General features: G+C 41.8%; 1 protein-coding gene across 1 annotated transcript; it reads left to right on the forward strand.

The window, feature by feature from the left end:
* The first annotated feature begins 7,030 nt into the window (after window positions 1–7,030).
* On the forward strand, window positions 7,031–20,943 carry NKRF (NFKB repressing factor). Its single transcript, XM_004320307.4, has 3 exons — window positions 7,031–7,729; window positions 16,763–16,893; window positions 17,944–20,943. The coding sequence occupies exons 1-3, from the start codon at window positions 7,464–7,466 to the stop codon at window positions 19,899–19,901; spliced, it is 2,355 nt and encodes a 784-aa protein (XP_004320355.2). The 5' UTR covers window positions 7,031–7,463; the 3' UTR covers window positions 19,902–20,943.
* Window positions 20,944–23,764: the final 2,821 nt, after the last annotated feature.

Here is a 23,764-nt window from a genome sequence, read left to right on the forward strand (position 1 = left end):
CGGCTGTGTGATCATTAGGTGATGGGCCCACCGCGGTTTGCCTTAGGAGGAGTGGGTGGCTTCCTTTCAAAGGGGGTGACCGAGGAGCTCAGGGAGGCACCATCAGCCAGTTTGCAACCTTCCTGGGTAGGCTGCTGGGCCTACTCCCCCCACCTGGGCTTGAAATTTCCATGGGGTGAGGTGGAGATGAGCAGGAAGTCCTTTACTTTTCCTTCATTAGCATGGACTTAACTGATGCGTTGAGCTCATTATCTTCCAGGATAATAAATAGATGGAGAAAGTGGAGTTGCCAAACCCTACAGAATAAGATTCGGGTGAGTTTTAATTCCAGAAGGAAAAGAACTCTGCGCTGCATGTCTTATTTAATACTGTGATGTGAGCATCCCTAAAATTCATGGATATGACTTGAAAAGCCTTCTATGGATAGGGTCTCCTAGGGAGGGAATCCTCCTTTTGTCCCTGCCAGCATTAAAGCGGGCAAGAGGGAGAGTGGTCAGTTTTCATAGCTCTGGTCGCCGTCGAGGTGCGGTTTCCTTTCCTCAGCTTCATTTCCCGAATGGCCAGATGCTGGAGACCGGAGGGTGGTGGATACCCTCTTCGAACCGAGGCCTGGAGGCGTCTGAGCGGGTACCGGGGGAAACGACACTGGCCTGCGTCTGCGCAGCTCGCACACTAGGGGGCAGCCGAGCGGGAACAACACTTGCCTGTGACGTCACCGAGCCCCGGCAGGCACTGAGGTGTGGAAAAATACCGGCTGTGGAGCCAGACAGACTTGCCAGCTGTGTATGCTCTGGGGCAAGTTGTGGTCAAAACTTCCCTGTAAAAGAAGAATATCAGTAACTCCCTTGCAGGGTGATTGCGAAGGTTCCATGAGCTAATGTAAATTAAAGATCTGGGTGTTCACTAAACGGAATCCCTGTTAAGGATGGAGTTTCCCCTTTACTAGAAGTATCTTAGGTTCTTCCAATCCACGGTTTCTCAACCTCAGCACTATAGTCTTTTGATGCCGGATAATTCTTTGCTGTGGAGGCTGTCCTGTGCACTGTAGCATCCCTACCCACTAGATGTCAGTAGCACACTATACCATCCCATCCCCAGCTGTGACAACCGAAACTGTCTCCAGATAATGCTAAATGTCCCCTGGAGGGCAAAATCGTCCCAAACTGAGAACCACTGCTCTAGGGCAGGGGCCAACAAACTTTTTCTGGAAAGGGCCAGCTGGTAACTATCTTAGGCTTTGCAGGCCACGTGGTCTCTGCAACTGTTCAACTGTTAGCTATAGAACAAAACCAGCCATTGATAATATGTAAAAGGATGAACGTGACTGTGTGCCAATAAAAGTTCATTTGCGGACACTGAAATTTGAATTTCACGTGTGGGTTTCATTTTCACATGTTCTGAATTATTATTATTTTGATTTTTTCCAACCATTTAAAACGTAAAGACCACTCTGAGCATGAGGGTCATAGAAATGCAGGCAGATGGACGGGATTTGGCCTGTGGGCCACGGTTTGCTGACCCCACCTCTAATGCATTTTGGTGCTTGTTGATATCGAGCCTAAAGGTGTTAGAAGTGACTGGCTGGGGACTTCCCTGGTGGCGCAGTGGTTAAGACTCCACCTGCCAATGCAGGGGACGCGGGTTGGAGCCCTGGTCTGGGAAGATCCCACATGCCGTGGAGCAACTAAGCCCGTGTGCCACAACTACTGAGCCTGTGCTTTAGAGCCCGTGCTCTAGAGCCCGCGAGCCACAACTACTGAGCCCTCATGCCACAACTATTGAAGCCCACGTGCCTAGAGCCCGTGCTCTGCGACAAGAGAAGCCACTGCAGTAAGAAGCCCAAGCACCGCAATGAAGAGTAGCCCCCCCCCACCCCCACCCCCCCACCCCCGCTCGCTGCAACTAGAGAAAGCCCGCGCACAGCAATGAAAACCCAACGCAGCCAAAAATAAATAAAATAAATTTATTTAAAAAAAAGTGACAGGCTGGTCAAAAGAAATCAGAAATGAAGACAAATGGCTGATGTTTTAATGCAAGTTAGTGGGGAAATGGGTTTGATTAACTAAAATTTGCATATAGTTTCGCTAGAGCATAGATGGGGGCAAGGGTCTGCTGGGGCTCTGAGAGCCAGTCGCTGGGGCCCTGCTGAGCAGTGAGAAGGCCAACTACTTCTAGGGACAGAACCAGGCCGCTAATACCCTCAAAAAGGCTGAGCAAACTGGGCTCCAGTTGTAAGCACTGAGGTTAAGCAGTGTCCTTTTGTGTTCAAAATGCCCCGGCTCGGGGAGATTCATCCCTTTGCTAAAAGGACAGATTTCTTGCAAGGCCATTCTTTTAAAATGACGGCGCCTCTTGAAAGACTTCTGCATTAGAACAGTTAATACCTCACGTTGGCTTTGCCACCTGGACCTACTACCTTCCGTCAATGTCCAGCCAGGTCCTGTACTATCTCTTAGCTTGTTTGGCTTGGACTTTAGAAAGTCCCTGCCCTCAGCTCAATACCTATAAAAATTATATATATATTTGTTATGTATAGGATTGGGGTCAAACTTCTTATCTTGGTTTTAGGCTCAATGAAATTATTTTTTCTTAATCAAGTGATAAGGGTGTATTGGACACCACCCGTGAATTTGGTCCAGTGCCCTCTGCTGTGGGGGATACTTTGCATGAGATCAGTTAGGCACTGCTCTTGAGGAACTTACAGACTGGCCCTATCTTATTTACCCAACCATACTTTCCAATAATTCCTAATAGCCGTTTCCATTCCAGTCCATTCAGTCTCTGCACAGGCCTCTCCCTGAATTATGCAAACTATTTGTTGACATTATCTGAAATATCCTCTACTGATTTAAATCCTGCCTTTGAGGCTCAGGCCTACCTTCTCCTTGAAGCCCTTCTTGACCCCATTCACCTATCTTGATCTCTTCTTCCTTTTCTAACCTCCTGGCTGAAATTTTCTAACCTTCTCTGCTTCTCGTTTGAGGGACTTCATTCCTAAAGAGAGGTTAAACTTCCTAAGGGTAGGAACATCATTTCATAGCCCCCCAGAGGGCCAGGAGAGTGCTGGACACACAATAAGAAGTGATTAAGAGGCAGCTAGATTGAGATTCTTAACCAATGTAGGGAACTATTGCACTTCTGAAACATTTAAATTTGAAATTAAGCTACAAGAATAATACCAAGTATACCCACATCCTCTTGACCCAGATGCACCAACTGATAATATTTTGCCCCATTTGCTTTATCATTTATACTCAGGCTCTCTCTGTATCTAGATAGATAGAGATACATAATATTTTTTTATGAACCATTTGAAGGTAATTTACATGTATCATGGCCCTTTACCCCTAAATATTCCAGTGTGTACTTCCTAAAAATAAGGATATTCTCTTACATAGCCACAGTCACCAACTTCAGTAAATTTAATATTGTTACACTGCTTTAATCTATTGAATAGTATACTTTACAGCAATTTTTCTTGTCATATAAGATTGGCTCTAGGATCACCCATTGTGTCCTGTTTCTTTAGTCTCCTTTAATCTGAAACAGCCTTTCTTCGTCTTTCCATGACATTGATATTTTTGAAGTCCCATTTAAAAAATAGACTGTTCTCATTTTGGGTCAAGGTGTTGCCCAGTGTCTGCACTATATAATCACTGTTTTTTCCCCTTCTTTGCTACTAGTAAACAATCTGTGAGGAGAAAGTATAAGTCCATGCAAATATCCTACTCCTCACCAAACATTTCCCCCTAGATTTAGCATCTATTGGTAATTCTTGCCTGAACCAATCTACAAAATGATGATTTTCCAACTCCAGCATTCCCTTCATATTTACCAGTCAGCACATGGTATTCTGTTGTAAGCAAAGGCCCTCCCTTCTCTCTCATTATTTCTTTATCTACTTGGTATCACTGTGGACTTATGACTTCCTATTTTTTCAGTGGCTCATAACTGTCCTTAATAATTTTTATTTTATTTATTTATTTATTTATTTATTTATTTTTTTTGCGGTACGCGGGCCTCTCACTGTTGTGGTCTCTCCCGTTGCAGAGCACAGGCTCCGGACGCGCAGGCTCAGCAGCCATGGCTCACGGGCCCAGCCGCTCCGCGGCATGTGGGATCTTCCCAGACCAGGGCACGAACCCGTGTTCGCTGCATCAGCAGGCGGACTCCCAGCCATTGCGCCACCAGGGAAGCCCTTTTCCTTAATAATTTTGGTGCTCAAATTACCGGGATTTGGCCAGCTCCTAGCTATTGCTTTTAATCCATTTAGTAGCCATTCCTCAAGAGGCTATTGTAGTGCAGAATACTCTGGTCAAGAACTTTTGGTGATCTAATTTCTGGGATAGTTTATGAGGGTGGTGCTTAGCCAGGTTCCCCTCCTCTCATCACGCACTGGCTTCCCCACGGGAAAGGGCAGGGAAGGAAGCTCAGAGCTGTCAGACTCTGTGTGTGTGTTTCATGTAAAAACAGTGGCAGGAGCCTGTGTTAGAACAGAGAAGGATGATGGAGGGGAGGAGGACAGGTGATTACAGGAGATTTCTGGATTGTTTTAGGATGGCAATGGCTGCTGTTATCAGAGCCCCCTCCTACACCTCTCTTCAACCATTATTCCGATAATCTACTTCTGCTTAGGGGTTTCGATTCCTGCTCACTGAGAAAACATCTGTGGCTTGTGAGAAGGGAATAGGCTGAGATAGGTTGGCTGAAGGCTTTTTTTGATCAGAAGGATTACCAGGGAAAGATCATGGAGAATCATGGGAATTTTTGTTTTGTTTCCTAGAGATGAAACTGCTTATTCCATAGCAGGATTTACAAATGGACTCCAGCTATGGCTGTTCCAGAGCAAATGGCCTCTAACATCAATTTCATTGCCTTTCACTCTGTAATCCAAATTCACAAGTCAGATTGGAATTATTTGTTCCTGTATGATGGAAGAATTTTCATCCAAGGTGAGAGGAAGGCATTTTTATTTTCTCAACTCTTTTTCTAAGAAACCTGTGTATTTTTTTAACACTATGGTCTTTTGGTATAATTATCTGTACTTCTTTTTAAAATTTATTTATTTATTATTTATTTATTTTTGGCTGTGTTGGGTCTTTGTTGCTGCACATGGGGTTTCTCTAGTCGTGGCGAGTGGGGACTATTCTGTTGCGGTGCGCGGGCTTCTCATTGCGGTGGCTTCTCTTGTTGCAGAGCACGGGCTCTAGGCACGCAGGCTTCAGTAGTTGTGGCTCTCGGGCTCAGTAGTTGTGGCTTGTGGGCTCTAGAGCGCAGGCTCAGTAGTTGTGACTCAGTTGCTCCGTGGCATGTGGGATCTTCCCGGACCAGGGCTCGAACCCGTGTCCCCTGCATTGGCAGGCAGATTCTTAACCACTGCGCCATCAGGGAAGTCCCGAAAGCTGTGTATTGATTGCAATGTTGATTTTGATGAAAGTTGGCATCTTAGGCTGAAATTAATCTAACTGTAAAATTACAAATCAGCTTAAAATGTAGGCCCCAAGAAAATGAATTTCACAAGTTTGGGACAACAGAAAGAGCCTTCATTCATTCAATCATTCATTTAATTCAACAAATACCTGTGGAGTTCCTACAGGAGCCAGGTATAGGTGCTAAAAGCAAGACAGATGAGTTCCTTGTTCTCATGGGGCTGTCACGGGGGGTGGGGAGGAGTCAAATTTTTTTAAAGTTCAGAAGGTGGTACACACTGCAAAGAAAGAAAACACAGAGCAATGCAATGGCAAGTGACTGGGGGAGCACTGGATGATGAGTCAGGTGACCTAGATTCTGATCTCAGCTTTGCCGGGAATGGTCTCTACAGTCTTCAGCTATCATTACACCTCTCTGCCCTTATTTTTCTCACTCATGCAATGATGATTTGAGTTTATGGTCTCTACGCTTCCTTTCTAGTATCATGTTCTTTGATTTGATGGTTCAAAGACTGTCATTATTTCAATAAACATGAATGCCTATCAGAGTCAAAGACAGCACTCCCTGTGTAATGGGAGAGACAGGCATGGAAATAGATCATTATGAAACAGTGTGAACAATGCTGTAATTTGCTCTTCTCAGTCCAACACATCCCTACACATAAATGTGTCACATAATGAGAAATACATCGTTAAACAAAAGGGGACAGTGGGTCAAAGCTACCTCATCCAACGGTCCTGCTGCCGTGGGACATTGAGTTCTGTGCAGGACTATTTCTCCCCACTAACACTATAATCAGTTCCAGGACAACAGAGAAAACCCAGTTTCTTTTTCCTTTGTATTGACTATACTGAGCACACAGTAGGTGCTGTGTAAATTCCCGCTGACAGACACTCATTAACTACTTTCATAGCACAGATTGGCAGACAGGGATTGAGGGATTGGGCTGGAGCAGAACCGCGCGTCTAGTAATAACGTTTGCCTACAGAGTGATTGAGCCATTTGCTGCTGTGCAGCTTTTAACCCTCTTTTGGGGGCTTCTTTTGCATTTTGTAATATTCTGCACGTTTTAAATTGATACAGTTAATACAGAATTATTTGAAATCGTGATCACTACTGTGTAAACACGATGCTTGTCAACAATTGGGACGCAGTATGGATGATAAAAGTGGTTGACTAGAGAAGTGGCGCTGTGGATGATTTTCTAAGTATTTCGTTTTTAGTACTACTTCACAGTAAAACACAAAGCTAATCCTCTGAAGAAAAGGCGCCTCGGAGAGCTGACATTTAAAAAATAAAAAGGGTAAAATACATTTCAAACCCAAGTCCCTCCCAAAGTACACGGTCCCACTGTCAGAAACCCAGGGAAAAGCATCAGGCGAGCTACTGCTGCCAAGAATCACCTGTAAGAGCCTTCCAGGGACTTAAGGGAAAAAGGTTCCCAAGCCTCAGAGAACCTTCCAAAAATCCCCTTCCTGGAGCCCCGCCCCCCGCTTGTTATCACAGTGCGTCAAAGGCCCGTAGTCGTCAGGAAAGGGAAAAAAACGTACGTCGCGCGAGACTCAGCGACGGGATTTCGAAGTTAGGGAACAGCCGCGGCGCAAGCGCACTGGCTTCACAACCTCGGGGCTGCACGCGGGTAGGTAGACTAGAGGAAGGGGAGCAAAGCGTGCTGGTGTCTTTTTTTTTTTTCCTTCCCAGTGCAGTGCGTGAGTCTGCGGGTAGCCGGAGGTGCGGAGCGCGGGGCCTGGCTCGGCCTCCCCGGCGCGCGTGTGATTGCGGCGGGTGCCCTCCTCCTGCTCCTCCACGAGTTGGAGGAGTGCAACGGGCGTGCTCCCCGGTTGCCGGGACGCGAGCTTGTGCTCGCCTTTTCAGCGACTGCCCGTCACGCACACACTCCAGTCCCCTGAGAGTTGGTCTTCGCGCCTCGGCGCGCCCCTCCTCACCCAGCCCCTCCCACCGACCCCCGTTCCCGCTCTCTCCTGGTAGCGAGTCGGCTTCATCCCTGGGGTCCCTGCTTGGGGGCGGAGAAGATGGCTGGCGGACGTCTGCTGTTGGGGGGCGACTTCCTGTCGCCGCCGCCGCTGCCCCCCCTCCCGCCCCCGCCGCTGCCGCCCCTCCCGCCGCCCCCGCCCGAGCCAGTGCTGGAGCAGTGGCGCTATAGCCACGAAAGTGACTGGCAGTGGGCTCTGCGGCGCAGCTTCATCTGTCGGCACCTGCACAGCTATCCCGGGGCTGCCCTAGACCAGCTCCTCGCGCTCTCCGCTGCCTGGACCAACCACGTTTTCCTGGGCTGCAGGTGAGGAAGGTGTGAGGGTCGAGTTAGGGACCCGGGTTGGGGGGGAATCGGCGATGAGGGTTGGCATAGGGACGGGGGGGGCGGGTATGGATGAGGGCTTAGAGACTGGAGATTTGGAGGTGCTGGAGGACTCCAGAGGGCTCACTGTTGGCCTGGGGGGATTGGCCGAGCTAGGTGGCAGGGGATGACATAACAGCTAGAAGGGTGCGGGGATCGCGGGAGCGGCCCCTCCAGGACCAAGGATGGAGATAAAGAAGCGCCTGGGAGAGGATTATTGAGAGGTGGTCATTGTGATGGTGTTTTTGGACGGCGTGGGAAATGACGAATAGCAGAACCTCGGACCTGCGTAGGACCTTCCAGGGATGCGGTATCCGCAAAGAATATTCAACAGTCGGGGCTTTGAGGGTCTGTGAGGGGAGGGGAGGGGGACTCTTTGGTTCTAATTCTAGTCTCCTCCTGACTGGCCTCCCTTTCCATCCCCGTTAAATTAAACAACACCAGCCCCTCAGCTGGGTTGTACTGTCTTCTCCTGGGGAGGCGGTTTGTATGAGGTCTCTCAGCCGCAGGGCCCGCCTTCCTGTAGATTTGCGCATAATGTGTATGGATGCAAACAAAGAAATGGATATATCTGCTGTAAAAAAGGATTGCCCTCATTTCCCCTTCATTGTGATCAGAAGGATTAACATTTGGCCTCTGGGTGAGGTTTTAGGTATGAGTCCTCTACCCGCCTTTCCTAGAACCTGGTCTGTGTTCTGAACAGGCCTCTTTGAAAGCTCTTTGCGTTCAATGGAGACTGCGGTATGGTTCCAACGCATTTTTTTTTTCTCAACAGACTACTTGGACCACTGTCATACAGAACCCTCAAACAGGCCCTATACTAGACTAATCATTCCTTTGATAGACTAAGAGGCTTCTTTTTTTGACACTCTTGCCTCACGGTGAATTTTTTATTAGGAAGGATGAGAAATTCTGGAAAATGATCAGATCAATTTCAGCCAGTTCAGTTCCAGGAATGACTGTAACAGATATAGATAAATAGGATTGTCTACTGTTAGTGCTTAATTGTTGAACATAGCATCCAGCGTGATACTTTGTTTTGCTTTCATAACACAAATGTGTTTTTTTCTACTCTAGGTTAGTGTAATTTCTGCCTCCAGAGATAATGATTATTTCACTGGAGGAACTGGTTGCAACTGGGGAAGCCTCAGTAATTAATCAAGTCAGATAAATCTAATTGACCTTCACTTAACAATATTATTCTGGCAGTAGAAAAGGTACCTTTATCCTGTAATCATAGATCTCCTTAATATCACAGAAGGCCATGGGGAATCTGAATCCTTAAAGAAAAAAAGTTATAGGTGAGGAGAATAACCATCCTTTGTGTTAATGATAAATCTTACCTTCCCATAAGAATGTGAGCTCCTTTGGGGAAAGGGTTTTTGCTTTCTTGTTCACACCTTTATCCTCAGTGCCTAGAAGAGTGCCTTCTTCATAATAGCTGCTCAGTAAATATGTGTGGCATGAACAGATGAATACAGCTTTGTAATGTACAAAATACTTAAAACATTTATGTATCTCATTTAATACAACAACCTTAGAAATTGAGTGGTATCTCGTTTTTACAGCTAAATCAACGGAAGCCAAGAAGTTAAGTGACTTTTCCAAGGTCCCATAGTTGGGGCTGGGACCCAAGTCTTCCGATGTTCTTTGCACTGAGACACAGCTGCTATAGGGAAGGATGGACCAGGAGTGAAAGCAAGTAACGGACATAAGTCATTATTATTTCTCAGGATTTCATCCCAAGAACAACAGCAGCCTTGAGCATAACTAGGGCATTAAAAACATAAACTGGGCCAGTGATAGTGTTAAAAGCTCAGGCATCCAGAGCATTTGTGTGTATGCACTCACCCAGGCACATTTGTGTATAGTATGTATCAACACATGTATTGTCATCATGTTGCATTGTAGTTAAGTCAATTCAATCAATACAAGAATTGCTATAACATTATCCAGTAGCTTAACTGAAGAGTAATGTTTGCACTGTACCTGATAACTTAGATATAGGAGAAATGGAAGAGGCAATAAAGAATCTTGGAAGCTAGGGACCAAGTGCAGTCTTCCACTTTAGGCAGGCTTTATATTAGCTGTCATCTTCAGGTGGGTAAAATCTGTATTCCAGTACTTGTTAATGTCGATGTTGGCAGAGCTCTTGTTTTCTGGTCTATTCTTCTGTGACGGAAGACTCTTCTTTTCTCCCAAGGGAACTGTGGAGTACATGGTGACACAGCCCATTCTACTCTAAAATTGTTAATTTGTTGTTCGAGGCTCATCCCTTGACTTACAGAACAGATTATAAACAGTAGCAAGAAGGGAACTCTTTGCCTTTTGTTTCCCACTCGCAGGACTTTCTGTGTTCTGATTTAGCTGGGGCTGAAAGAACTCCTAGGTTAAGGACATCTTTGAAAACTCCTTGATCATAAGACCAAGCCAGGAGGAGGAGCTCAAATGTGCAGGGAAGCAAACCACGTTTCATTCTTTTTGGTTATAGTGGCGATTGTCAGAGAACAAGTTTGAATATCTTCTTGACTATCTGTAACATGTTTCTCAGACTTAAGCAAGCATCAGAATCACCTGTTAGGCTTGTTAAAACACATTGCTGGGCTCCACTCCCAGAGTTTCTGATTCAGTAGGTGTGAGGTGGGACCCCAGAATTTGCATTTCTAACTAATTCCCAGATAATACTGTTGATCAGAAAATTCTCATCCAGGGACTACACTATAAGAACCGTTGCCTTATAGGATAAAATAAAGCAATGTTTTCCAGTCTGCTTTTTGATCATTTTTTCCCTCATAGTCTAGGCAATGAGGAAGCCCAAATAGCTGAAATTATTTCTCTTCACTTTTTCTTGTCTGCTTCATAAAAGTAAACAACCTGTCAAGATTGTTTTCTGTAGGCAATTTCTAAGATTGTCTTGTGGTTAATGAAAAGTTAGTGCAGTCTTCTAATCAACTACATCTACAGCACTGACATAATTGTTCATATGAATGCCTAGGGACCTCTGCAGTTTTTACTTAAAATTGTCAATAGTGTATGTATATTTAATAAAGCAGAATGTTTGGTTAACTGGAGCATTCAGTTTTCCAATCATTCTTCATCAGTAGTATTAGAAACAGAATCCTGGCCTAATTACCTTTGATGAGATATTAATTAATAGAGAAAATATACCCTAAAATGAAATCAACTTTGCCACCTTGATTATTTGTCTCTTCCTTGTTGATTGAGATTGGTGTTTGGAAGGTAGATGCTAGCTGGGCTCATGTTGTGAAACTAACCTCGCACATAGTAGGTAGAGTGCATCAGTCACCAGCTAATGAAGTATGAGTGGGAGCTTTCAAAAGATGTATCAATAATCTTGGTTTTATGTTATTCACTGACTATGTTAGGAGTCTTAAGAATAGTTTTGCATAAATAATTTTATACTTGGAAATCCTAATCTTTGCTTAGTTTTCAAACCTCAACTTTTTAATTTGGACCTAGTAGAGCAGTTTAATAAATTAAAAAAATTGAAAGCATCTATTACTGAATATTCATTAAATTTCAGGTGCCATTGTATATCATAAGTATACACCTATATGCACGTGTCTTTTTTCAAGAATGTAAGATTCATGAAGTCAGATGTCTTTGTCCATTAGACATCATCTTTTTGTATGCTAGGTATGGTGGGACAGTTGTGATTTCCTAAAGCTTGGAACATAATAAACTATCTTTGGAAACCTTAAAGACTTGCTGGGGCTTTTTGGTTTTCTTTTTTAAGCATTTACAACCAAATGGGTGAATTAACAGACTTAACTACATAATATGCATGCATCTTAAAATTACTCTATTAGACTTGCCTTACTGACACTTTACATCATGGTCCCACCGTAAGATAGAATACTATATAGCCATTAAAACTCATGTGGTAATGACATGGAGAGAAAGTTTATGACATAGTAAATTAAGAAAAACAACACCCGCCCCCAGCAGATTACAAATCAACATAGATGATCTGATAGTGGTTTTTTTGGGGGTGGTGGGGGGACGTGGTATGGGAAGCATAGAAAAAGGAATAAAAAGTAAACCCCAAAATGTTAGTGAAGTTATCAGTGGTTGGGTTTGTAGGTGCTTTTCTTGGTGGATTCTCTAAAATTTCTGGAGTGAAGGTGTTCCTTTTAAATCCACTACAACAACAACAAAAAATACACTACGGAAAACTGAGTAATGAAAGCTTTACTGCCTTGGCTTATTTCAAATTTGTGGAACCACTTCTTTATCCCCGGGTAGCTACTCTCTGGAGACAGAAATCCTAGTGGTCTTCATAGTAAAGATTAATGCAAAGATTAATATTTGCATTGTTCTTTGAATAGTCAAGTGTTAGGCACTATACGGTCTGTTCCATTATTTTTTCAGCTGGTTGGGCTTCTTCAGTATTATGACTTCCTAATAAAGGGCTGAGAAGACGACTGTGTTGGCAACTAACACAGAGGTTTATTTTTATAGCCTATGGGTGATGTTGAATTTTGTGGTAGATGTAATGAATAGAGAACAGTAAGTAGGTATAATCATTACTAACGCTGGAAGAAACCTGAGAGAAAAAGTGAATGAATGGAGTAGGCCCCAAATGTATCATTCATGAACACTGTATGGCATACATGCCATTTACAGTTGTATACCGTATTTGGAATCAGACTATAATTTAAGGTCTGGCGAATTTTGACTGGAATTCAAGGTGAGTGGGTTGGTTGTGGTACCAATTTTGGTAGCAAGAGTGGCAATACCAGTTTAAGATTTGTAGACTTCATCTCACTTTCATAGTCTTTTGTTTTCATCACCTTGGAAATTGGACTCCCAAATCTTAATGAAAGTGATATATACAATGTATGACGTTTTAGGCGATGTCTTTTGATATTTAGATAAGAGTAAATAAAAATAAAATTACTCTTGGCGTTTAAACACTGGTGCTAGCAGCAGCAGTTATCAGTGGGAAGTGCGGGTTACAACTGGGCTGGCTTCCAGGTAATCTGTCAGTGAAGGCCACCATGTCACTTCTCTGCTTTGCAAGGAAAGACATCTGAAGGGTGTGGAACCTATTGTGTTGAAAATGGAAAATGTTATCCTCCTTCAAGTTCAGAACCTATTCATGTAGAGGTGTGCTAGTCACTCATTTTCAGAACTTGCTTGGGGAATTCCCTGGCCGTCCAGTGGTCCCTGGTAGGCTGGGAAAGGCTCTGAAGGTAGGAAGGGTGAGTAGATCCCCATGATAACCAAAACTTCCCATGAGCCCATAGTTTTGTTTCTCTGCAGGAAATTGATATTCTGTCAAGCTCCAATCTACTTCATAAAGGAGTCCTTTTAAAAATTGTATGTTTTAAAGCTTTTTATTATGGAAAAATCAAACACACAAAAATAGTTTAGTGGACACCCATGTGCCCATTACTCAACTTCAGCAATTATCAAGTCTGTCATGCTACCCTTCTCATTTCATCTTGCCCCCAGTTTTTTTGTGGGAGACAGTCTAGAGTATATTAAAGAAAATCTTGACATCATTTCTCCTGCAAATACTTTAGTATATATCTGTACCAGGTAATTTTTCATAATACCATTATTCATACTCAACAAAGTTAACAATAATTTCTTAAAATCATCCAATGCCTAGTCCATGTTTAGTTTTCTGCATTTGTCTCAGGATACCTTTTTACAGTTGGTTTGATTCACAATCCAAACAAGGTCCACGCATATCTGGTTGATCTGTCTCCTTTAACCTATAACCATTCCCTCTCCTTTTATTTCATGCTGTTTATTTGATGAAGAAATGGGCTGTCACATAGTGTTTCCTTCATTATGGATTTGGCTGGCTATTTTTTTTTAATATTTATTTATTTTGGCTGCACCAGCTCTTAGTTGCGGCATGCGGGATCTTCATTGCGGCATGTGGGATCTTTAGTTGTGGCATGCGGGCTCTAGTTCCCCGACTAGGGCCCCCTGCATTGGGAGCATGGAGTCTTACCCACTGGACCACCAGGGAAGTCCCTGGCTGGCTGTATGCTTGTGATGGTGTTTAACATGTTTCTAGGAGTTAGGGGCTTGATGAGGTTTGAGTTCAGTTATTTGGTGGGCAAGAACACTTTTTAGATCTTTGTCCTGTCATATCACATCAGGGACACAGGTCTGGTTGTCCAATTTTTAGTGATATTAAGATTATAAAGTTCTCCACCAGCTTTTTTTAATTGAAATTTTTATTGAAATAATTATAGATTCACGTGTAATTGTAGGGAAATAACACAAAGCAGTGCCCTGTACTCTTTACCCAGTTCCCCCCAGTGACAACATTTTGCTAAGTTATTGTATCATATCATAACCAGGATAATGACCTTGTTACAATCACTGATTCTACACAGATTCCCCCAGTTTTACTAGTACTGGTGTGTGTGTGTGTGTGTGTGTGTGTGTGTGTGTGTGTGTGTGTGTGTGGTGTGTTTAATTCAATACAGTTTGTCACATGTAGGTTTGCATATCCACTACCACAGTCAAGATATTGAACTGTTCCAGTACCACAAGGATCCCTCATGTTGCGCTTTTATAACCACATCCATCTCCCTCCCACTCATACACAATATTGTGTGTATCAATAGTTTTTTCCTTTTTATTGCTGAGTAGTGTTCCGTGGTATGTGGTACCAGAGTTTAACCACCTGTTGAAAGACATCTGGGCTGATTGCAGTTTTGGGTTGTTACAAATAAAGCTGTTTTGAACATTTGTGTACAGTTTTTTGTGTAAACATAAGCTTTTATTTCTCTGAGATAAATGCCCAAAAGTACGGTTGCAAGATTGTGAGGTAATTGCATGTTTAATTTTATAAGAAACTTCCAAGTTGTTTTCCAGAGTGTCCATACCATTTTACATTCCCACTAGCAGTGTACGGGTGATCCAGTTTTTCTGCATCCTTGTCAGCATTTAGTATTGTCACTATTTTTCACTTTAGCCACTCGGATAGGTATGGAGTGATATCTCATTGTGGTTTTAAATTGCATTTCTTTGGTGGCTAATGATGTTGAACATCTTTTTGTGTGCTTCTTTGCAATCTGTATATCCTCTTTGGTGAAATGTTCTGTTTATATCTTTTGTTCATTTATATGTATGTGTACACATATATATGTGTATATACACATATATGCCCATTATATATATGTATATATCTTACTGTTGCATTTTGAGAGGTCTTTATACTAGATACTAATCTTTTGTCAAGTGTGTGGTTTGCAAATGTTTTCTTGCAGTCTGTAGCTTGTCTTTTCATCCTCTTCATGGGGTCTTTTGAGAACAAAAGTTTTTAATTTTGGTGAGGTCCATTTTATTAACTTTTTCTTTCTTTTTTTTTTTTTTGCGATACGCGGGCCTCTCACTGCTGTGGCCTCTCCAGCTGCGGAGCACAGGCTCCGGACGCGCAGGCTCAGCGGCCATGGCTCACGGGCCCAGCCGCTCCACGGCATGTGGGATCTTCCCGGACTGGGGCACGAACCCGTGTGCCCTGCATAAGCAGGCGGACTCTCAACTACTGCGCCACCAGGGAAGCCCTATTAACTTTTTCTTAATGGATCATGCTTTTGGTGTCAAATGTAAGAACTCTTTGCCTAGCCCTAGATCTTGAAGATTTTGTCCTGTGTTTTTTGTAAAAGCTTTTTAGTTTCACATTTTACATTTCAGTCTGTGATGCGTTTCGAGTTAATTTTTGTGTAAGGTATGAGGTTTAGGTTGAGGTTGTTTGTTTGGCTTAAGGATACCCACTTGGTCCAGCACCATTTGATGAAAAGGCTGTCCTTCCACCATTGGATTGCTTTTGCAGCTTTGTCAACAGTTGAGCACATTCGTATGGGTCTGTTTCTAGGTTCTTCTCCATCAACTTTTCATCTGATAAGCTTAGCAGCCATTGATGATCACTTATTGTTGCATTATGGGTCGCAAAATGGTAGTAATCTATCATTCCTTCATTTATTAGCTGGAATGCTTCTGTAAAAGAGATTTTCCTCATCAACTCTCTAGATTCTCTGAGGTACAGTCTGTACAGGAAAATGCCAGATAAATGCTTGCTTTCATTACCTGTTTTTGGAATAATGTTTTGATTCCCTACAAAGGTGACCAATAATGAGTTTGTAAGTATTATGAACTAATGGATTTTTTAAATATTTGATGTGTTTCAGTCCACTGTGATTATTCTTACTGATACTCAAGTTGGCTCACTTCTGAGTCCATTTGACACAACCCCTGAGGTCTTTGACAGCTTCCTTGTTTCCAGGCACAAAAATATCTCCCAGGTTCACCTTATACATTTCTTGCCCCAGACTTGGATCCGATGCAACCATTTCTCTCGGGACTCTTGATTCCTTTTGGTGGGAAGTGATAGAAACCACAATCTGGATGTTAACAACCCATCCCTTATTATTTATTTATTTATTTGGTTGCACCAGGTCTTAGTTTCAGCAGGCAGACTCCTTAGTTGCAGCACGTGGGCTCCTTAGTTTTGGACTCCTTAGTTGTGGCATGCACGTGGGATCTAGTTCCCTGAGCAGGGATCGAACCCAGGCCCCCTGCATTGGGAGCGCAGAGTCTTTATCCACTGCGCCACCAGGGAAGTCCCACAACCCATCTCTTATTAACACTCTTAGTACTTCTGTAAATATATTAATGTAATTATTTACACATAATATACATATATGATAGAGAAAAATTATGAGTTTATATGGATACTTTTAGTTCAAATTAAAGATAAGGTCTTCACCTAAATTTCTTGATTTTTATGTTTGTATGTCTCCTAATGATAGTAACATAGTTACTCATTTGATACATAACTATTTTATGGCAGATTCTTCAGTTTTATAGCCAAGACACTCTGTTGGTAAAGTCCTGTGGGAGCAATTATAAGACGGGTCATCTAGAAACTTTTTCAAAAACTGCATTCTTATCTGTTTTAACTGTAGATTATATTAATTTAAATAGGTACAGCCCACGCTTGATGGAAAAAATTCTCCAAATGGCTGAAGGTATTGATATTGGGGAGATGCCTTCATATGATCTGATGCTGTCCAAACCTTCCAAAGGTCAAAAACGTCACCTCTCAACATGTGATGGTGAGTATACTTATTTCTGGAAGGTGGGATTTGAAGAAACAGTGTGGCTTTTTTTTAATGATATGAGTGTGGTATATGATTTTAAATAACATTGGTAACTTTGGATCTTACACAAATGTAAAATTTTAACTTTCAGTTTATACATTTTTTTTTAGGATGCTAAATAGAACTGAAAACTAAGAATACTGAACTCACCCTATAATGCTGTCCTTGAAGTCCGTGCCATGGAACCTCCCTTTAAATAGAACAACCTTATACTCTAGATCATTTGAGCATCTAAGTAACTAAATCCTCTTGGATGGGTCCAGCGTGGACCAATTTTCTACTAAACAGTGTTATAGGGAGAAAGCTCTAGTGTCTGGTATAGCCTCAACAGAGTTCTTCCATAGCTTTAAATTTGATATCCTCCATAAATCATTAGTTTCCAGCTGTTCTAGAAATAAAATATAGCAAACACCTTTTTGTGCAGAATAGGTCAGAACTAAGATTTTGAAGTTGAAAACCTTTGGGATCTTTTGACAATTTTTTTAATTTGATTTTTCAGTCACAACCATGTAAAGCACCATCACAGAGTCAGTCACTTCTGGTACAAAAGAGAGGCTTTGTAAATGCCTCTGCTCATCATCTCTGTTGCATTAGAGCCATCTGTTCCGTTTGCAATCCTTAAGAAGGGAGCTTTTCAGCACAGGTGGTATGAGATCGTAGTGGAACAACCTCTCACTCGGTACACTTCACCTGTGCTTTAACGCATTAGATGTAGAAGCATCTAGCAGTCATGCATGGTGGTGACCTGCATACTCGAGTCAATGGCATATTTTCTATCAGGTCTCTTCCCTTACACATGGAAAGACAGGGAGCATCCCTCCTTATGCTGGAATCTTACATTGACATTTGAGCACCTTCACCTAAATGACCTGAAGTTTTTGTGATGGGAAGTATCTTGTACCAACAATATAGTTTGCGGAAATAATATGGTTGGTACTATTTTCCTGCTTGGTTCTTTTGAAATATTCCTTTTTTAATGAATTGTAAATTTCACTCATTCTATAGGTCAAAATCCTCCTAAAAAGCAAGCCGGTTCCAAATTCCATGTGAGACCTCGTTTTGAGCCTGTGCATTTTGTAGCTAGTAGTTCAAAAGATGAAAGACAGGAAGATCCTTATGGCCCTCAAACAAAAGAGGTAAATGAACAAACACATTTTGCCAGCATGCCAAGAGACATCTACCAAGATTATACTCAAGACTCTTTCAGTATACAAGATGGAAATTCTCAGTACTGTGATTCATCAGGATTTATTTTCACAAAAGACCAGCCTGTAACAGCCAACATGTATATTGACAGTGGGAACCCTGCCCCCAGCAGCACATCACAGCAGGCAAACTGCCAGTCAGCTCCTGAGCCTTCACCATCACAGACGTTTCCTGAGTCAGTGGTAGCCGAGAAGCAGTATTTCATTGAAAAATTAACAGCAACTATCTGGAAGAACCTTTCTAATCCAGAGATGACCTCTGGATCTGATAAAATTAATTACACATATATGTTAACTCGTTGTATTCAGGCATGTAAGACAAATCCTGAATATATATACGCTCCTTTAAAAGAAATCCCTCCTGCTGACATCCCCAAAAATAAAAAACTTCTAACAGATGGTTATGCTTGTGAAGTTAGATGCCAAAATATCTACTTAACTACAGGTTATGCTGGCAGCAAGAATGGTTCCAGGGATCGAGCTACTGAGCTAGCTGTAAAACTCTTGCAGAAACGTATTGAAGTTAGGGTTGTCCGACGGAAATTCAAGCACACGATTGGAGAGGACCTTGTGGTGTGTCAGATTGGCATGCCTTCATATGAATTCCCTCCAGCTCTGAAACCACCAGAAGAGCTGGTGGTGCTGGCTAAAGATGCTTCCGGGCAGCCGATTTTTAATGCTTCTGCCAAACACTGGACCAATTTTATCCTTACAGAAAATGCAAATGATGCGATTGGTATCCTTAACAATTCTGCCTCATACAACAAAATGTCTGTTGAATACAAATATGAGATGATGCCAAATCGTACGTGGCGTTGTCGAGTGTTTTTGCAAGATCACTGCTTAGCTGAAGGTTATGGAACCAAAAAAACAAGTAAACATGCAGCTGCTGATGAGGCTTTGAAAATCCTTCAAAAAACACAACCCACTTACCCATCTGTCAAAAGTTCACAGTGCCAAACAGGCTCTTCACCCAGGGGATCTGGGAAGAAGAAAGATATAAAGGATCTCGTAGTTTATGAGAATTCTTCAAATCCTGTGTGCACGCTGAACGACACAGCTCAGTTTAATCGAATGACAGTTGAATATGTCTATGAAAGAATGACAGGACTCCGATGGAAATGCAAGGTGATTCTAGAGAGTGAAGTAATTGCAGAAGCAGTTGGAGTGAAGAAAACTGTCAAATATGAAGCTGCTGGGGAAGCTGTGAAAACCCTCAAAAAGACCCAGCCGACTGTCATTAACAACTTGAAGAAAGGAGCTATTGAAGATGTGATTTCAAGAAATGAAATTCAGGGTCGCTCAGCAGAGGAGGCTTACAAACAACAAATCAAAGAAGATAACATTGGAAATCAGCTGCTGAGAAAGATGGGTTGGACGGGTGGTGGTTTAGGTAAATCTGGTGAGGGCATTCGGGAGCCAATCTCTGTCAAAGAGCAGCATAAGCGGGAAGGGCTTGGTCTTGATGTAGAGAGGGTAAATAAAATTGCCAAGAGAGATATTGAACAGATCATCAGAAACTATGCCCGCTCGGAGAGCCACACGGATTTAACCTTCTCTACAGAGCTGACTAATGATGAGCGGAAGCAAATACATCAGATTGCCCAGAAGTATGGTCTTAAGAGTAAGTCTCATGGGGTGGGCCACGATAGGTACCTGGTGGTAGGTAGAAAAAGACGGAAGGAGGATTTACTAGACCAGCTCAAACAGGAAGGCCAAGTGGGGCATTACGAGCTTGTGATGCCTCAAGCAAATTGAGATCTTACTAATTTATTTTGTAAATGCCTAATGAGGCAGAGTTATGACTTAAAGAAATGCTACATGTTCTGGTTGCAGCGTATATTCATTCTTAAGATGTTTCACCTTGTTCATTTCATATAGTGCTTTATTAGATATTGGAACTTGAAGAATTCTGTCCACTTGTATTAGCTTAATCCAGCAGATAATATTGTGCAGTTACTGTTTGTGTCTTTGATATTGCTGTGTCCCTCAGATTTTAGTAGTTTGTACAAAGCAAGAACACATATCCAAATGGAATTTCACCCCGAGAAAGAAATTCCCATTTTAAAGGGCATAGCACAGCAATTTGCAACAATATGTAAAGTTGATATTGACTACAATAAAACTACAGTCTTAATTCCAGACTTCACTGAAAATGTCAGGTCATTTTGTATTATCTATTTTCATCTTTATGTGAAGCCAGTTATAGAATGTTTAATAGTAAATTGTGCTGTACGTGTAAATGTCCTTACCAACTAAATGATGTAAAACTTTCTTAAAGTAATTTTAGTGTTCATTTATTTATAACTTCTACCATGTGGTTTCCAGAATATTGGAAGTGATATACTGTATCTTGTGATGTATGAGTGTTAACAAATTCTAGTCTTCACGCTGAGAGAGCACTACTTAAGAGAGCAATTGAAAAGTTCCCAAAACTTTGATTCAGTCTGAAGAAAGGAAGCTGGAACTGTCTGTTCTTGGTGCCTTGCAGAGAGACTCGCAGCAACTCTCCGTTATAGCTTTCACATGATTTGGGTGTATAGCACATCCAAGGTGGCCACAGCTGTGGTGGAGCTTGGTAAAAGACTGAAGATACATTGGTGCTTTGATGAAAAGGTTAGTTGGCTGGTCCCTCTCTCAAAAAGCTTATTTAGCCCCCAAAGCCAACTTTGTAACATATTTAAAACTGCTATTTTCGCTTATTTCTGGAATGTACAAAAAACTGTATAAAAAGGATTAGTGTATGCTTCCTGAATAAAAAGGAGCCAAAGTTGATCAAAATGGTGGTGTGCTTGTTTCTGGGAAGCAGCCTGGTAGCGACACTTTGGGTCTTTGGAGAAAGGAAGTGGCGTTTGCACAAAATATTTCAACACTTAGAGCACATGTGGATGAACATAATGACTTAGCAGATACGAACAGCCAGTCAGCCACCCATCACGTTTTCTCTGGGGACCAACCTGCTGGCTGCAACCAAATCTCAGGCTGTTTACTTTTACGTGATTTTGTTTTTGTATCTCAGATAAATCAAGTGTTAATATTCAGAGATAAATACTGATACTGATAAACACTTCCAATGACTTCATATTTAGAACAATTAGGTTGTTTACAGTGTCTTAAAACATTTAGCACCAAAGTTGACATGTAATTGGCCCACAATGAACAATTTCCTTTCCCCTCTTATTTATATGTTACATTAAGCAGCTGTCCATTGTAGTTAAATCAGTATTTTAAAAATATAAAGGGATTAACTTTTATGCCTGGACCTCTGTGACTTTTAGTCACCTACAGTGATTAACACAGTAAGTGATGTTTGCTTTCCACTAACTCTTGTCCGGCAGTATATGGCCTTTCCTAATGTTGGTAGGAAGGGAAATGAGGTGTGCATTTTATTTTGGCACTTAATGTTTTAACAGTGGCAAAGGGAACTAAGCTAAAATGTTTACAGATTTTATAGGATTTTTTTTTTTACCTACAAGTCTCATGCCAACTCTGAGAAGCTGTGGTTCAATTAGTGTTAGAAAAGCCAGGCTTCAACTCTCTTGGGTTAAGAGTGGCTTTGGGGATTAAGGAGTGTGAAAACTCATTTCTCTACATTTCTTTTCTCTTCCCAAAATGATTTGGGGGCTGGAGGAGTAGGGTAGTGTTACACAAATCTGGTTTATCTATATAAGTTCAATAGAACAGAATATTAATATAGTTAAGCTCTGAAATAATGGGGCCAAGTGTGTATTTGGTTCTCGATTGGAGAGTCCAGATTTCCTAACTTCTTAGATCTGCTTTGGTATAGATGTGGAATTAGGGTGAAGTCATTTAACTCTTGCTTGAGAATAAAGAATGTTGAGAAATGGGTTTGGCAAAAATGAGCTGCTCACAACCCTGCTGTTCTGTTTTGTCCCCTTTTTGTTGGTTCTTGTATTTTCCCTTTCTTTGAGATGGCAGTCGTTTTAACCCAGTAACCTTGCTATAAAACCTGCGCAGGTACATGAGCAGTTTTAAGTTTTATTTGAATCACTTAAATATATTATACTGAGGAACTAACTCTGCTTTCAGTTATATTTATAGCTTTGAGGCTCAAAGACCTATTGTTTAGATTTTTCCCCTCCCCTTTGATTAGAAAATGAATAGAAATTTCCTGCATTCTGTTGGGATTCTTTTTAAAATAGTATAGGTGCATTCACTGTGCTATGAGTAACTCCTGAAGCTGAAGATCGGTCCTAAAGAAAGGACTTTAATTACAGCTTTGGTTCTTCATCATACCCTCTTTGCCACACCAGCAGGTGCAGAATTGAAGGTTCAAGTTCAATTCTGCCATTTAAAAGGGGACCTCACAAATCTGGTTTATTGTTGTTATAAATTATTGTATGCAGGCAGCCTGTGGCATTTGTTTAAAAAAACTGTAAAGAAAAAAGCCAAATCAGCATTAAACTTTGAAATGAATGATTTGTGGTGCCTTTGACCATGGATATGATGCTTTGGGAGGTCAGCTTGTTGACGCCGTTGTAAGATTTTAAAAGGATTATCCCATGAAAGCAATTGGGAATAGTGTTTCTCAGGAGGTGTACAAAAAAAAAAATTAAACTTGCACATTCCCAATCTCACCTTAATTTTTTCAAGTATAAGTAACAGTGTCAATATTTAAGATACCCAGCCACAGGACTTCCCTGGAGGTCCAGTGGTTAAGACTCAGTGCTTTCACTGCCGTGGACCCGGGTTCAGTCCCTGGTCGGGGAACTAAGATCCCACAAGCTGCACAGTGTGGCAGAAAAACAAACAAACAAAAAAAACAGAACAAAAAAAAAGATACCCAGCCACAGTAGGATGAAGAAATTTATGTAAAACTAATCTGCCAAATAAAGACCAATTTAATGTCATTCTACTTTGAAGTAGAAATGGACTTAAGAGAAAGTAAGTGCATTTAAGGATGTTGCTTCTAGGTGAAACGAACCAGTTCATGTGTTCAGTGTAGGATGAGCTCCCTCACGTTGAGGCTCCTTTAAGTGCCATGTCTTAGAGGATGTATGGGTACATACACCATAAGGACTTAATTTCAATTAGCGCCCACCCCCCCTCCCCAAGAAGTGAGTTTCCACAGTCACTGTCCTTGTCTCTAAAATGAGATAGATTGCTCCTCAGAAGAAAGCAGAGTTTTGTTTAAACAAGGTAACATTGAGGATACCTGTACTCCCAAGCTTTACATGAGACTTAAAATACCATTTTATTATTTAGCTTGTTTGTTAGGCTAGGGCTTTTTTAAGAGGTGGAATGTCAGGATCAACAAGTTAGATCTTGGTCTCTGAGGATGCTGGTAAATCTCCAGGTTACTTCTCCCCCCTTACCACAATTTCGTTCCCTCGATTGACTGTAATATTTGCTGAAGTAACTTTGTTTTACCTAATAGATTTACAATCTGTTAGCATGTTTAAAAAAAGCATTAAACACTTATGACTGAAAAGAAAATACGTCCTCTCCAGCAGTATCTACTCTTCTCCCTCTCCCAGAATCTGTATTTTTGCTTTTACCATGATTTTTATTTTAAGGGGGGGAATGAGTAGACATGAGAGTCCAATAAATTCATACTAAAAGTTCATACTGAGCTAAAATATAATTATACCTTGACTACA

Source organism: Tursiops truncatus, chromosome X (assembly GCF_011762595.2).
Source record: "Tursiops truncatus isolate mTurTru1 chromosome X, mTurTru1.mat.Y, whole genome shotgun sequence".
NCBI lineage: Eukaryota > Metazoa > Chordata > Mammalia > Artiodactyla > Delphinidae > Tursiops > Tursiops truncatus.

What these genes read in the sequence shown, in the direction of transcription:
- NKRF (XM_004320307.4), top strand. Translation starts at nt 7,464, where the DNA reads ATGGCTGGCGGACGTCTGCTGTTGGGGGGCGACTTCCTGTCGCCGCCG. An exon ending in CACGTTTTCCTGGGCTGCAG is followed by an intron (nt 7,730 to 16,762) that starts GTGAGGAAGGTG and finishes TAATTTAAATAG; the next exon opens with GTACAGCCCACGCTTGATGG. An exon ending in TCACCTCTCAACATGTGATG is followed by an intron (nt 16,894 to 17,943) that starts GTGAGTATACTT and finishes CTCATTCTATAG; the next exon opens with GTCAAAATCCTCCTAAAAAG.